This window comes from Vespula vulgaris, chromosome 2, assembly GCF_905475345.1.
Source record: "Vespula vulgaris chromosome 2, iyVesVulg1.1, whole genome shotgun sequence".
NCBI classification, from domain to species: Eukaryota; Metazoa; Arthropoda; class Insecta; order Hymenoptera; family Vespidae; genus Vespula; species Vespula vulgaris.
In genome coordinates, this window is record NC_066587.1 from 4,024,570 (window position 1) to 4,041,743 (window position 17,174).

The window sequence follows — 17,174 nt, forward strand, 5'->3', positions numbered from 1 at the left end:
TGTATTTAAGAAAAACATTTTTTGTTGTATATACTGTGTAACTATGTTACTTTTTCTAATCGATTATTTTACCATCTTCTAGAGGGGTGCATATGTTGTATACATGTATATGCTCGCACGACACTAGCCTCAATAATATATATTAAAATCACGGATGTGGTAATTTTTGACATTCGATTTCGCTAGTAGAACCGCAAATCGACGATTTAATAAAAAAAAATCGTATCGGTGACGTATATACCGTAATGTCGGCAACCAGACGATTCGATTGTTTTATCGATGCACCATTGATCCTGGGGTCAGTACGTTCAATCGTCGAAGCAAACAATGGAAAAACAAAAATAAAAGGGATTGCGAGGGATAGAATGAGTGTACTTTGAAAAATCGAATCGTATGAACATTACAATCGATTGACACCGATTCGGCAAATTTATTTACCGATACGTTCGAAACATACGTCGGGTGGGTTTAAAATAAGAGCTCGTTCACACGACACCGAATCGATTTGCTTTTTTCTAATCGATTATTTTACCGTCTTCTACAGAGACGCATATGTTTTACATACATATCCACAGGACATTACCCTCAATAATATACTTTAAAATCTCGGTTTGAAGTTCGGTTTTAAAAAACGCATCGATGAAACAAAAAAGATCGAATCGTTTCTCGTTGACGTATATATCGTAATGACGTCGTCCATAAGATTCGATTTTTTTATCGATAGATGTACCATTGATCCTGAGTCGATATTCATTCGTTGAAGCAAACAATGGAAAAATAAAGGTAATCAGAATTGCGAGGGGTAGAACGAATGTATATTTTAAACTATAATAAAATCGAATCGGCTGAACATTACAATCGGTTGACACCGATTCGCTAAATTTATTGATACGATCAAAAGGTATACGTGTATCGAAAGATATCCTGTGAATTTACGGTAAAGGTGGACGGTCGTTGGCCGAGAGAGAAATGACCTGTACGAATAAATCCGCAAATCGAGGAAGCCTGTTTTGCGACGGAGCTACGCTCTGTCAATTCTTTCCGGACACCGACTCATAGACGCATAGAACGAATGAACGAATGAACGAACGAATGAACGAACGAACGAACGAACGAACGAACGAACGAACGAATGTTCAAAGTCCGACGGGTTTTAAGTTAAAGGAAAGAAAACGATAGTGTTACGTAGACACGTACTCGTTTCCGGGCTACTTTCTCTAAATCCGACCAAAAAGTCTGCACTCCGATATATCTAAAGATATTTATTTATAAGGAAACGATTTTATCTTTCGATGGAAATTTTTCACGAAAAGTAGCTTCCGATAAATAAGCAAAGAGAATTTACAAAATATCTTTTAAACACCATTGGACTAGGATAAATATCTCCGATGTATACAAAGATATTTATTTATAAGGCAACGATTTTATCTTTCGATGGAAATTTTTTATGGGAAAGTATCTTCCGATCGATAAACAAAAAAGAGAATTTATAAAATTTCTTTATATATTTTATCATATATTTTAAGTACCGTTTGCGTAAAAGTTATCACGCGTGAAATCGTATCATTTGATATTTCTAAGGAAATTTTTCAAAGAGATTAATTGAAAAGTAAACAGTTTGTAAAGTATATCTTTTTTTATTTTTAATTAAAAATTACGAAAAATTGCGCCCGTATTTTTACACCCTGTATACGTAAGTGCGTGTTGTGCGTGTATTCTTTACGAGGGAAATATCTTTTTGTAGAATAGGATAAGGATTACATATATATATATATATATATAAAGGAAGGATAAGAATAGATTACTGGTTAACCACTTTTGATAAAAATTTCGTTGAAAGAGAAAATAATTGGAAAAGAAAATTAAGGGAATTATTTTTCAATTCTTTTTTCTTCTTTTTTTTTTCATAATGAAACAATTTAAATATCGTTTGATAAAAAATTTCGTGCGAAAGGAAAGGATTGAAAAGTAGAGTAAAACATACAAAAAAAAATTTTTTTTTATACTCTCTCTTTTTTTTTTTTTAAGTATCATTAGACTTATGAGTATATATGCGTTCTTTATGACGAAAGATCTTTTTTTAGGGTATGAAAAATATATATAAAAGGGGGAGGATAAGAATCGCACGTAACTCCGACTTTCATTATTTTCGTGCGTTGTATCTCCTCTCTTTCTCTTTTTATCTATCTATCTATCTCTTTCTCTCTCTCTCTCTCTCTCTCTCTCTCTCTCTCTCTCTCTCTCTCTCTCTCTCTCTCTCTCTCTCTCTCTCTTTCTTTCTCGCTTTCATGCCCTCCCGGGAGGAGCTTATTTTTGCTCGCACGTCGATACGATGTCGACGTTGATAAATCGAAACGCGATGTTTCTGGAATACGTAGCTTTGCTTTTGTGTTTTACTTCTCCCGCACGTGGAAACGAAAATAACCGAGCGAGAAGCGTCCGACGGAGATTCGTAAGATGCATTTTTATTGTTCTCCCATTGGCTATATTTAACATACGAAATACACGAGCAAGGTTAAAAGATTGAGTCAGGAGTTTTACGAATTTTCTAAACAAAAAAAAGGAAACAAAAAGAATACAAGTCCTTCGAACTTTTCGAACTGCTATTTCTTTCTTCGTTTATCTTACTAATCTTTTTTATTTTCTGTTCTTTTTTTTTTTTCTTGTGACCTTGCTCCATTGGAATTTTAGACATTAGAGCATCAAATCTTCTACTATTTATACACTGTGTAAATTAATTTGTCTATTGGTATTATTGACGATCAGACGTGACTCGAACTAGCACATATTAACGCTACACGTGTTTATTAGATACCTTCTAATATGACGACGAAGGAGAAATTAGTTTGCAAGTTGCGTTATTTTTATTTCGTTTTATTATATTGCTTTGTGAGCTTTCTCACTCACTCTCTCTCCCTTTATCTCTCTCTCTCTCTCTCTTAGATAGTTCTAAAAATATCAAGACAAACAAAATGAAAATGAAAGAGCACAAACAACAAATGTGAAAAAGAGCAAAAATTTTATTTGGGTGTGTACCACTCTTAATAATTAACACCAATTTCATTTACTTTGTTTTAATATTTTCATGAAATGACGTTCATAAAGAAATACGAACGTTTAAGAATTGTTATATAGTTGTGTGTACGATGTATACAATGATTCGAATTTAGCGTCATAACGCCAAACATTTGTAAACGTTTTTACTATTAAATAACCATCTCATAAAAATGATAAAACATTTTTCGTTAACACGTTAAAATTTGCACGAAAAATAATTTCTTCTATGATCAGATAAAAATTAATTTGGAATGTAGAATATCAAGCAGGAATATGTACACGAAATATTGTAAAAAAAAAAAGAATTCTTCAGATGGCTTATAATATTATCTCGGTGATACTCAATAATACTAATTGAAAATAAATATGTAATTAGCTTGAAAAAAAATATGTATATATATAATCAATTATAACTCTTCTTTTGTGTGATACGTTTTAAATCATTACTTTATACGCAAAGGATCAATTTCACAAATAACAATTAAATCAAAATTTGCAATCAAATATTCTACAGTTAATTCGTAGTCGAATTAGAGCGTGCATGTATACGCTGGCTTTTTGTATAGACGATATTACGGCCTTATGGCATCTAAAAGAGAAAACTTTCAGAACAATACGTTCGTAATTACGTAAATATTGAAATAAACGACGAATTTTAATCGAGATCGTTCGTTCTATTTGATCATTTTGTTTTTATTTGAACAATTCGATTTTATAGATCTTTTGCAATTTATTAATTACATTTACCCATTTTCTTTGCTAATCAAGTTTTTCTACGACGTTGTTTTCTTAAATTCTCGTAATAAAAATAAAATCAAACGAAAAACTTATTGTTAAGAAATTCGAAATTTTATTATATGTAATACAACGATCTACATAAAATACTTATATAATAATAATAATTATCAAATCATTACATATGGAATTCATAATGTATGTATGAGCATAGTACGAAGACTGTATACAGATAATAATGTACATACATAACTTTATAGCCAGAAGCAACTCTTCATAATTTAATATACATATTCATGTAATAAGCATTACATTTTTCTCCTCTATTCTATCTAGCAAAGTAAAATCAGAGCAATATTATTTACTAAATATGTAGTCTCTAGGCAGACATCAGTTATATTGGCATTTAACTTGCTTGAAATTTTTACTATTTATGGGAGATAATTTCCTATAAACGTGTAATTTGAGGTTGGAACAAAATATAAACTCGTGTAAATTTTCATTAGATCGTTGATTATTAAGCGGATAATTTTGTTAACCTAGTAAAATCGAAATTTTAATTCTGAGTGATCGCATATTTTTTCGTTATCGATTACGTTATCTCTTGTCTCAATAATTGAAAGATGATAATCTGGGGATAGAACTTTATAAAAAAAAAAAAAAAAAAAAAAAAAACTTGATTTGCAAAGTGAAAAAATGATTGAATTTGATTTGCAAAAAAAAAGGAGAAATAAAAAAAAAGTTAAATTTCTATCGCAAAACCCGTATCGGGGGAATTTGTAATTAAGTCTTAATTTAAACCAATAAATCGTCAATGATCGAAAAAGAAGTGAAATAACGTCTATGAACGAACAGTTCGATTTGCGAACGGTCGAATGCGATTTGCGAGGGGTTGAATTTGATCTGGAAAGCAAAGGAAAAAAAAAATTGAAAAAGTAACCAAAAACGTTTGAATTCGTAGTTGAAAAATTATATGAGACACGAGGCATAGCATTTCGTTTACACGGGATGTATCGTATGTATAGCAAAGAGCCGGCATATCCAGAGAGAGGTCAACATACCGTTACCGACTTGGAGTACCCGTCTTCTTCTTCTTCTCCTTCTTCTTCTTCTTCTTCTTCTTCTTCTTCTTCTTCTTCTTCTTCTTCTTCTTCTTCTCCTCTTTCGTCTTTTTCTTCTCTATTTCACCGAGTGCAGCAAGCACTCGTGTTCATTTTCTATCCTCCTTCATCTCCTTTTCCTCCTCCTTCTCTTTTACCTCCTTCTACCTCCTTCTTTTCCTCCTCTACTACCTCCTCCTCCTCCTCCTTCTTCTTCTTCTTCTTCTTCTTCTTCTTCTTCTCTTCCTTCTTCCTTCTTCATCCCTTCTTCCTTTTCTTTTCTTTTTTTTTTTTCCTTGAAGTACGAAGTACGAACGCCCACGCGAACTCGTACGAATGCGTAATTATCGCGACGATATGCGAATATGTATGTATGAATGAATGTATATGCATATATGTATGTATTTGTGTTGGGTGCATATATATATATGTATGTACGTGCGTGAACGTTCAACCGGTCGGATAGGAGATTCAGTCTCTGGATCCACAGAGAGATCCAGAGGTAAAATAGCAGCACCGGTGCCAGACGAATTCCGTTATGCGTTCACGGTGTGTCGGCCCTTTGATGTTTCGAAATTTTATACAGTACGATATTCTTTCCTCTTGTTGGACTCTTATATTTTATATATATATATTGGTTTAATTTTTATTGGTTGTAGCTTTGTGCCACTTAAGATTGGATTGTTTAATAAACTATTATCCTAACATGATTTTTAATTTTGTATAAGATAAAAAATGATTTACGTAAGATGTAATATCATTATTATCTATATTGTGTGGATAATTATTAGTATCTACATTATTATCTAAAGTTTCTAGCGTATATATTATATATTTATTATTTCTATATGTAATATTGTATATTATATAAAATATATTACATGTTAGATCAGGAGAAATCTAATTGTTTCTAATTGAAAGATAATTAATATTAAAAAATTAAGTTAGAAAGAGAGAGAGAGAGAGAGAGAGAAAGAGAAAGAAATTTATAAAACGCAACTTAATTTTTTATTATTAAATATTAGTTTAGAAATGATATATATCTTATATAATATTTTTAATAAATCTAATATATTAAATTAACTTAAAAGAAATCTCTAAATCTTGAAAGTTGTTTATAACTTTAGAAGCGAAAGTTGTTGAGTAAGTGTACTCCAATTCGAGTTTCTTAATTGGGATGATTCATAATTACTTACGAAATACAATTGATTGGTACATAATTGCGTTTAGTTTTCGTCATAATCGAATGAATTAATTCGATGACGTTAATTTCCGTAGGTGCGAAGAGGCGACGGAGGTGGAAACGCATCATCAGCAAACAGCAGCAACGACGATGGGCGTCGCTGAGGACGACACACCGTCTTCGCTGACTTCTCATCCCAACTTGAACACTAATAATCCCGGCCAAGAAGGTATGTACTTAGAGAGAACACTAGAAAAAAGAAATAACTCTCTTTCTCCCTCCCTCTCTCTCTCTCTCTCTCTCTTTCTGTCTCTATTTTTCTTTCAAGATCAGTTTTTCTTTTTCCTCCAATTAATTTAGTTCACAGAAGAATTTCTTCTTTGACAATTAAGAATACAGTGAACAATAAAAATATGCCGAATAATTGAAATTAAATAATACTGTTTTTCTTTTTCTTTTCTTTTCTTTTTTTATTTCAGACAATATACGAATTAATTTATCCATTTTTATAAATGCTGCACATTTCGTTCGGTCGATAAAAAAAAGAGTTTATTCAAAGAAATACTTGGACGGACTCGTTTTAAATTTGTTAAAATTGAGTAGTATGTATTTTATTTTATTTTATTTTATTTTATTTTATTTTATTTTATTTTATATCTTTTTTTATTCTTCAGACTATAACGGAAATTAATTAAAACGTTTTTATAAATGCTGTGCATTTTGTCCGGTCGATAAAAGAGGAGTTTATTAGAAGGAGTGTGGTAGTAGAAAAAGAAAGTTTCTAGATGATTTTAAAATTCAGTAACTCTTATATCGTGACTTTTTAAGTTCGTTGTTTCGTAATACGAGGAAAAAAAAAGTAATAACTAACTCGAAGGGTTTCGAGAAATAGTAATTGATTTTTAAAATCATTTACAAGAACTTTTAGCCAATCCTGTATTTATGCGATTTAAATAGGTTTATTTATTTATTTATTTATTTATTATACATATTTTTTGGTTTTCGCTGTAGTCTGTAATGAGTTGTTAAGACAAAAGAAAAGAAAGAGAGAGAGAGAGAGAGAGAAAGATTGGGAATAAAAAAAAAATTCTGGAAAGTGGAGACAGAATAGCATAATACTTTTTAACGATCCTTCCCATGGCACGCGTTCCGCGTTAGATTATGATCGCGAAAGGTAACGAGCTGTGAGTAAATAGAAGTATCTTATCTTATATATTTTATTTTCTCTTCTCTTTTAAAGCATCTACGTTGCTTACTCCTTGAAAAACCACTGTCACGTTTTTCTCTTCCCGGCTCCTCTTTTTTTTTTTTTTTTTTAAGATTTTTTAAGAATTTACGAAGTCCGACAGCCGGTCTAGCAAAGACTTTAAATTGCATTCAAACTTTTAGTTTACTCGAATTTTAAGAGAAAATTGAAGAGTACCTCGTAAATTTCAACCTTCTCGTATATAAATACATGTTTTTCGTACTACGTATCTTATGTAAGATAAAAAATTTATGGGAAACGTCTCTAATATCGTTTCGAAAATTATTTTTCGTTTCGTACGTGTAAGTAATCATTTGTGGTAGCATTTATTAATTGATATTGAATTGGACAGCAATATCTGTGGGTCGAAATTTGCAGAAAATTTTGTAATAAATAGATAAATGACATACCATTGTTTTGTTAATTTTTATCTTCATTAGACAATGAAAATAAAATATAGACTGTATTACTATTACGTTATACTATTATTTTTATTTTTGAATTGATAATAACATATTACTGTTTTATAATTCTCAATATTCTATTATATATCTAATACTAATATTTTTTGTTTTTAACTTTATTTTTACTAGAATATATTATACTCGTAATATATTATACTAGTATCGTTTTATCTATATATAATGCGGATATATATACATATATATATACATATAAAATATTAAAAATTTTGATATCACTCATTGACCAAACCATACATTATTTAATATTGAAGATATATTACAAAATGTTATAAAAATTATTTCATAGACATTCCTTAACATTTTCATCACAGAATAACAGTTAAAACCATTCAATATAACTTACACAACGAAGCTTCGATTAATAGCTTTAGAAAAGGAAGTTTCTAGGACGTGCGTTGTGTTCCGTGAATCGCCATTTACGTTTAAACATAGTATTTGAGGTAAACCTAACGTGGAACACAGGAAACATTCGATATGTTCGATACATCGAAGATACTTTATAAGGCTAAAAGTCCTTCAATTTTCTTTTCTCTTCTTTTTCATTTTATTAATCCTCTTTTTTTTCTTTTAATGTACTTTTCGCATTTATTTCTTTTTTTCTTTATTTCCTCGCTCTCCCTATGTTATGCTAATAATAATGATCTATCAATTTTACAATGAATCGAATAAAAATCTTAGAGATTTGATACGTGACACTTTCACCGGTCGATTCTCGCGGAAGCGTATTGCGAACCTACGCTCGATGAGCCTCCATGCTTCTATTTTCCTTGATTCTATTGTTCTATACGATGTGCCAGTTAACAAATATGGCGTACAAAGAACTTTATAAGATAGAGGAAACGATTCGCGATCGCTGATATCTATCGGCTTGTTAAAACGTTATAGCACACATCCTTGAAAAGTAACACACGTCACGTATATACTTCTTCCTACTTTCAATCTTTTATTATCCATTAGATCTATCATTTAAATTTATGATCTTATTGTGTCTATATTAAAATATTCTATATTATTACATGCATGCGTTACAACAGAAATCTACGGCTTTGGTAGTAGAATTAGAAATTAACGTATTCAATATTGTATTAGATAATTTCTCTATTCGTTTTCAAATGTAGAATATTTCAGCATCTAAAACCCATGCAATCAACGTTAATTCATCTCGGGTTCGTAATTATTATTCATAACAGTGTTTCATTTGGTCGATTCTAGTCACGTCTAATGCCGATTAGAACTTAATACCTACATACATACTGCGTACACTTTTGGTTCGCTCACCTTTTATATCTTGCGCATCGCGAACGTGAAGATGATGCGAACTACAAAAACAAAAAATCCAAAAGGAAATAAAAAGGAAAGAAACAAGTAGGACAATTATTTTTTAGGTCAGTATTTTAAAACATTTTCAATCGGTATTTCAAATAAATGGTCAGTATTACAAGTTTTAGTATTAATTCAGTATTACAGTACGTATTACACCGATTAAAAATACAAAAAAAAGGAACAGTTAATATTTCGATTAGAATATTTGTGAATATAATAATTGGATCAATATTTTAAATAAATGATCAGTACTTATAATAAAAAGCAAATTTAACATTTAATTATTTATATCGACCATTTATAATACGTAATTATATTTTATTACAAATGCTTATCAAAATATTCGTATCATTGATTTTTTACATAATTAATTAATTAAAAAAAAAAATTCTGACGAAATAAATAGTAGTAAAAAAGAGGTAGTATTTTTTTCTTTTTTCTTTTTTCTTTTATCTTTTCTTTTTTTCGTTTCCTTGACCCGAGACTATCTTACAAGTGCCATCTTAGAAGATGATGATGATGAAGAAGAAGATGATGAAGAAGTGTCAGATCACAAAGCGGAAAAACAAAAGAGAAGGCAATAACAACGCTTCTGTATTTTCAACTGTATCGGTTATTTACATAGGAAGCGATTCGAATCCAGGTCGAAGTTAATCTTTCCGCAAAAGTTCCTTTCTGCTTTCTCCGAGGAAGTGACAGGAGAAGGACTATATATACAAATATATATACATATATATATATATGTATATATATTATGTATATATATATATGTATATATGTACATATATACGTATTGATATGTATGTATGTATGTATGTATGTACGTATATATGTATGTATGTAGTTCTTACTTTAAATAGTTCGTCGATCGATTCGTACGATCTAGAAAAAGAAGAGAGATTAGGATCGTATAGTTTTTAATTGAAACAGACTCGTTTTACTTCGTTTCACACACACACACACAATATATAATTCTATATATATAATTCAATTCAAATACTTTAGATTTTCGATTAGATTAATCTTTTAGATAATCGAAATTGTTGAGAAGTATTTTTTTCTTCCTCTTTTTTTTCTCTTCTATTACGTATTAGCTTCTTTTAAAGATAAGTGAAATACTCTATTTCGTTTGATTAGGGTTGTTTTTTTTTTTTTCTTTTCTCGTCGATTCCTTCGAGATCGAATGCCTCGAAGTTTGACGTTCCATTTATCAGGATGAATTAATCTAAACCTGATAATAATAATGATTTTTTGCCTTAATAAAAACAAAATACATATAAATATTATATAATAATAAATTATATATTAATAAATATATATTTATTATTACACACATTAATTTATAACTATTTATGTATTTTGTTCTATTTAAGGCAAAAAAGATCGTCGATTCGATACTACCGCAATGTGCATATCGAATCGCATCAGACTATATCATTATATTGTTACTGTTATCGATACATTTATATATATATATACACACATAGTGTAATATAATATATGTACATAGTATATATACATAGATGTACAAAGATTCGCATGACTTAAAACACTTACGTAATAAGTTTAATATTTATTATCATTAACGTTCGCAAATTAACATAATAAAGTTAAGAATTACAGACATGCTAACGGTATAGTCCATTTCGATAAATCATTGCTCCTTTTTAACATTACATTTTTAAAAAGATATCTAAATAATTTGTTGTGTTCTTTTTTTTACACGAGAAAAACCTATTAGATTCTAAGAAGCACGTAAGTGTGAAGTAATTTAGACACAATGCTCTCTAATGTATCCGCCGGATGTGGAAGAGTCCTGTCAAGAGAGTTTTCATACTTTTCTTCTTCCGCTTTCGACGTTTCTTCTCTCTCTCTCTCTCTCTCCCCCTCTTTCACTACCTTTACCCTTTCCTTTCCCTTACACACACTCCACCCTTTCTTACCTTTCCCCTCTTGAAATTGACTCTGTTGAATATTATCCAACGAAGAGATATTGTTCGTTCGAGGAAACGAACGAAATGAAAAGTTTTTCATATTGTCTTTACTTCACTGTCTTTAAAACGAGAACAAACGATTCGATGTCTCTCTCTTTTTTTTTCTTTTTTTTTTTTTATATAATGTCACATCAAATCGCTTATATAGGTTTATTAATAACATAAAATAAGATTCACGGTTTATTATATTGTGCTTTAAATAATGTAGATATTTGTTTTTTGTATAGATTCTTTGTCCTTTAAATCGTTTGTTTTTTTTTCTTTTTCTAATTTAATTAAATTACTACGACAGGAATATCTGTAATTCGTAATATTCTTTATATAAGAAAAATAAAATTACTTAGATCGATGAAGAGCGAAAACATAAAACGTTTATGAATCACGAAATGACTTATTCATAGAACTGCCTTTTTTCCCTTCAACTCTTCAATTATCGTTTATAATGGGGTACAGTTTATTTTAAGCGATATAAATCGAACGACAAGATTCGAACTATAATACTAATTACAAATAAATTTTCAAAAGCGACTATAGGTGTTAACAAGTAATGAAATGGTTAATAACGAAGGATCAAAGCTGATGTTTAGATGATGTTTAGGTGAGATTTAACGAAGCTTATCCGACTGATCCGCGCCATGTTTCAGGAAAATTGCTATAATATATATATAGTGTTGATGCTACTCTGTTTTGTTATGCCGGTCATTGTTTCTTTGGTAGGACGAGCGAGCGCGTTAACGTTATCAGAGTGGAAATCCGGCTTCAACGTACTCGTCTAACCATTCTAATGATTTTCCTAGATCGCGGAAACGTTCATTGCTATTATACTACATATATACATACATACATATATATATATACATATATATAGACGTTTCTTTATTTTTTTTCTTTCCTTTTTCTTTTGAAAAATAGTTAGAAAGATGAATTAATAAATGGTTGTTTGCATGCTACCAAAAGTCTCTAATATTTTAACCTTATGCTTGTGGACGTATATTCATGTATTATATCTACGTATGTATAATATATATGTATATATATATGTATATATGTATGTATATATATGTATATATGGATGGATGGATGGATAAGGGAACACTGCAGTATTTTAGTTAGGTAGGACTGCGTCTTGAAACGTTGCCAACGGTTCACCCCCGACCATTACTCTCCCTCCGTTTTTCATCCCCTGTCGGATGGTAACTCGTGTAAAATCGCCTTCGAGCCAAACCACCCGACTTATTTTCTTTTACGTAGGTCTTCTGGGTCAAGTGTATGTCCCTATGATCATCGACGTTCACGAAGGTCAACTTTCTTTACTGACATACAAATTTTGTTGGTGGAAATTGTAGGTGTGTAGGTATTGCATCATCTATTTTTTCTATTTTTTTTTCTTTTTACAATTTTTCTATGATAATAATTATAATAATAACAGTTATTATTCTTATAAATAATTTTTTATAGTAAACTATTTATTCGATCTATTTCTTCATTTTATATATATATATATATATATATATATATATATATATGTTTTTTATATTTTATAGGTAATTTAATTAATTCTAAAGAAATATCAAAGATCATAAAATTTGGATCAAAACTTTCTTTCGAAGATCAGCTTTCTTTTATGATATATAAAACAGAAATTGTTTATGTGTAAGTGTTAGAAAAAGTACAAGCGAGTTTTTGCAATTTTATCATTCTTTATATATATATATATATATATATATATATATGTATGTATGTATACATTAAATATTACATTATTCTAAAGAAATATAAAAGATAATAAAGTTTTGAATCGAACTTACTTTCGAAAGTAGTTTCTTTATCATAGAAATTTCGCTTCCCACACACACACACACATATATATATGAATATATACTTTAGTAATTAACGTTTTATTACAAGCCTAGAAAATAAATGTATAATCTCGTTAACGAGTCCGACGTTCGATGTTCGTAAGTACATAGATATCTGCATGACGCAAGAAAACACCCGTCGAAAGTCGTTCGTTGCCTCTTCGAGCGTGAGTTTTAACTTAGAGACGTTAGAGAGAAAACGTTTCTATATTATCTCCAGGAGAAGTTATCAACCAAGTTATCTTTTATTGTTTTAACCGCCGACATTTGGAATTTTACAGATCCGATCGATGATCGTTACAATTTTATTGTCTTTTCTTCTTTTTCTTTCTTTTTTTTTTTTTGTTTTCTTTTTCTCCTTCTTCTTCTTTTTCTTAGATTAGTCGAACGTAGGCGTGTACCGTGAACGAGGAGAAACTACGAAGCGTTAATTAGTCGTTAACACGACGTCAGTACCGTAATTACAGATTTTAAATCCCCACTTTCTTTCTTTTCTTTTCCTTTCCTTTCTTTTCTTTTCTTTTCTTTTCTTTCGAGTCGAAGAATAGAAATTTTCTATCGATTTGTCATTCTTTCACTCGCCCGCTTTTCAAATATGATTTCTAACGATAAATGCGCTCAACAGATTCGAGAACCGTGTCTAACGATCCCTTTTTTTTTTTCTTCTTTCTTTCTTTTTTTCTTTCATTTTTTTTTCGTTTCCTTTTCTTTCTTTTTTTTTCATTTATACGTACGTATATATATATTTTTTTATTCTTCCTTTATTCTTTTCGATCGTTGAAATGATTTCTTTCGAGAGAGTCGCAATATACTTCAAACTCGCCTTCGAAATATTCTACTTACTCGCGTGCGAACGCCCGATCGATATGCGGGCTTGTGAGAAATATACATTGTGTTTCGTAGCTAATTTTGCATGCATTATGCAACAGTAAAAGCATCTATGTACCCTTCGGAGTTGCACCTTTACGGGCAACATGATTCATCGTATATGGCTCGATATCTAAACGAACATAGAACGCGAATATATGCAATTATATAAAAAAAAAAAGAAAAAGAAAGATATTCTTTGGTGCCACATATTTACTCATTCAGTTGGTAAATTAGATTAGGAATTTTTATCATTTTTTTTTCTTTATTCCCTTTTTTTTATTTTTTATTTTTTTTGTCATATTTCGTATAAACTTAGATTAACTACACGAAAGTCACGTTGATTAAATTTCGTTTGAGTTCAACTGTAATGAGATAGTTAGAACAATTTTTTTTTTATTAAGATATGCATTATACAATGTTATACATGTATATTTTATATTATATTTGTATATATTATCATGTACATATTCTATATTATATATTCTAATGTTATACTGTTTGTATTATAACACGATACTATATATTATTATATTATATATATATATATCACATAATATTAATAAAAATTCAATACTAATAATATTAATAAACTTTTTACCGACTCTACTTGAAAGCAAGTAAAAGCAAGAGGATAGTTCATAACAATATTACAAATTAATATAAAAGAATACAAGTTAATACGAAAGAACCGAAAGAAAGAAAAATAGAAGCTAGATTATAGAATAGAAGATAGATATTATAACAATATTATTATGAATGATATCTTTTAAACAAAATTTCAATCATTTTCAAAATTGTAATTTTACGTAGTTATTATATTAGAATCGGAAATATATTTTTGTACATATGTATGTGTTTGATTTTTGTTTCTTTTCTTTTTTTAATTATCTTGCTGAAAATCTTGTTTACTTCGTCTTCATTCGTTTCTTTTGAAAACTCTTATGAGATGTAGAAAAAGGGCCGAGTCTAACGAAGAGAGAAATTAAGAAGGCGAGACGCGTGGCACTCGGTAGTAAGCACGCTTCGGAACGCCATGCCGTGTGTCTAAGCAACGTCTAATAAGACATTCAAGACATCTCGTCATCGACGAACTCGATCATTACCGGCTCTTAACGCTGTATACAGAGACTTCGCTTGTCTCTCTTATAAGAAACGCGTTTTCTTAACTCTGGCCATCGCGGAATCTCCTTCGCAAGGCGCCTTCTCTTAGTTCTTAACAAAAAGAAAAAAAAAAAAGAGAAAAAAGTAGGCGTCTAAGGCCGTTCTACCGACAATCTAACGTTTCCTTAATTACGATCAGAATCATTATCCTTTTTCTAATTATTTCTACAGCTTTTCTTTTTCTTTTCTTTTCTTTTCTTTTCTTTTCTTCCTTTTCCTTTTCAATTCATATTTAATTTCTCTTTAGTTTTTGTTTCTATTTTCTCTTTTCTTTTCTTTTTCGTTTTTTCCTTTTTACGTCGCAAATTTAACGAAATAAAATCGTTCGCGTTAATAAAAGAGGAAGATTTAATCGTATTGATTTATTTTGTTCGATGAGTCAAATTGATAATTAAATCTTTAATACATCAATATATCTTGTATTTTTTTTTTTTAATTATTATATATGGGAACGATTTTTATTTATCGTTTCAATTAATCGTTTATTTTCTTACGAATTTGTTAGATGAAAATTTTTTTTCTTTCCCACTTTCTTCTCTTTTTCTCTCTTCCTTCTTTTTTTTTGGAGGGGTGGAGAGGTGAAAATTTTTGAAGAGGTGAAAATTTAATTTTGTCTCGCTTCGCGTAATATTTTCATCAGAAATTAATGAAACGTAGATCGGTAAAAATCTTTGATATAAGAAACGAAGTATCGAATACCTGGAAAAGATATCGTATCCTTAATTGAACATTCACACGAAGTAATTAATTAGAAAGAACGTTTCCACCGAGAGCATTCACTTTCGACGGTTAACGTACGCGTTGCATCGAAGCATTCGTGAGATACTTTTACGTTTTACAAAGTTAAAAAGCTTCGTATTTTATTTTTTATAGTTGGATGTTGATCGTCGTTTAAGATCTGCGTTAAATAAATGCATTGTGCGTTTCGAGGATCTTGGACGAGGTTAATTTTACGGTCGAAGATATTTAGCGAGAAAAAGGGCGAGAGATTCCCTTGAGGTCCTTAATATACTTGACCGATGTCTGAAGGGAATCGTGCTAACGATCTCTCTTTCTCTCTCTCTCTCTCTCTCTCTCTCTCTTTCGTTCTCTCGTTTTCTTCTTTTACCATCATAATTGCACTAAGAATTCGTTCGTCCGCCTAATTAAACGAAATCATTAATTAATCTTACGGACGATTAACCCACTTCTTTTTTTTTTCTTCTTCTTCTTGCTTGATTATTCTCCTTATAAGTAATTTTATGCATTATATATATATTTTTTCTCTCTTCTTCTTTTTTTTTTTTTTTTTTTTTTTTTGAAGTATCTACCGTCGTTCATTGATCCAAATTCTGATATTTAATTCATTTTTCAAATATTAATTAATACGATTTGATCAGTGATTTCAGAATGTTCTGGAATACTTATTTTGTGTGTGTGTGTGTGTGTGCGTCAAATTTTCATACATTTTTCTACATTGTGACATTTAATTCATTTACCATTGATTATTTCGTATAAAAACGATTTGGTCTTAGAAACGTCTGACATACTTTTTATTCATTCTTTCTTCCTTTTTTTTTTATTTTATATTTTTAATTAAAACAATTTAACTTCATAAAACGTCGTAGATACTTTACGTGATGATGTTCGACCTTGAAAAAAGAAATTTACAAATTCTTTAATAGTGTCGAAGGTGTTCGTATTTTATAAATTATCGATTAAAATTCTCTCCTGATAATTTTTTTTTTTAAGCTTTCACCCTTTTTTTAGTAAAATGGATTCGTTCAAAGGAACGATTTCGTTCGAGTTACTCTCGAGTTCAAATATTTCCGTCTGGTACGTGACGTGCGAATAGTTTTTTTAAAAGGTTACCAAGAAACTAAGATACGTAAGATTAGTTCGAAATCGTACGGAAAGAAAAGTAGTTACACAGGCAGCAGCTTCGCTTTAATAAGGCGTATCACGTTTCGATAGGCGTTTTATGGATTGACACGTTCGTGTTTCGTTGGTTTGGATCATTTGTTGAGTCAATGTACCAAGATGTAAGCAATGATGTCACATCGAGTTAAAGTGCAATGTTACGAACGATCACGTTCGATCTTAAAGATTTATGATTCGTAAACGATCATACATAGATACGTCTTTGATAATTAAAATCATTTTTCGTTATCTATAATCGATT

The 17,174-nt window shown here is 30.0% G+C and overlaps 1 protein-coding gene across 2 annotated transcripts in view; it reads left to right on the plus strand.

The window, feature by feature from the left end:
- The window catches only part of LOC127072530 (serine/threonine-protein kinase tricornered), a 94,544-nt gene that overhangs the window by 2,710 nt on the left and 74,660 nt on the right, over positions 1 to 17,174 (plus strand). For both annotated transcript variants that reach the window (XM_051012992.1, XM_051012993.1), the window contains exon 2: positions 6,171 to 6,304. In XM_051012992.1, the coding sequence (XP_050868949.1) occupies positions 6,171 to 6,304 (134 nt within the window). The remainder of the gene's footprint in view (positions 1 to 6,170; positions 6,305 to 17,174) is intronic.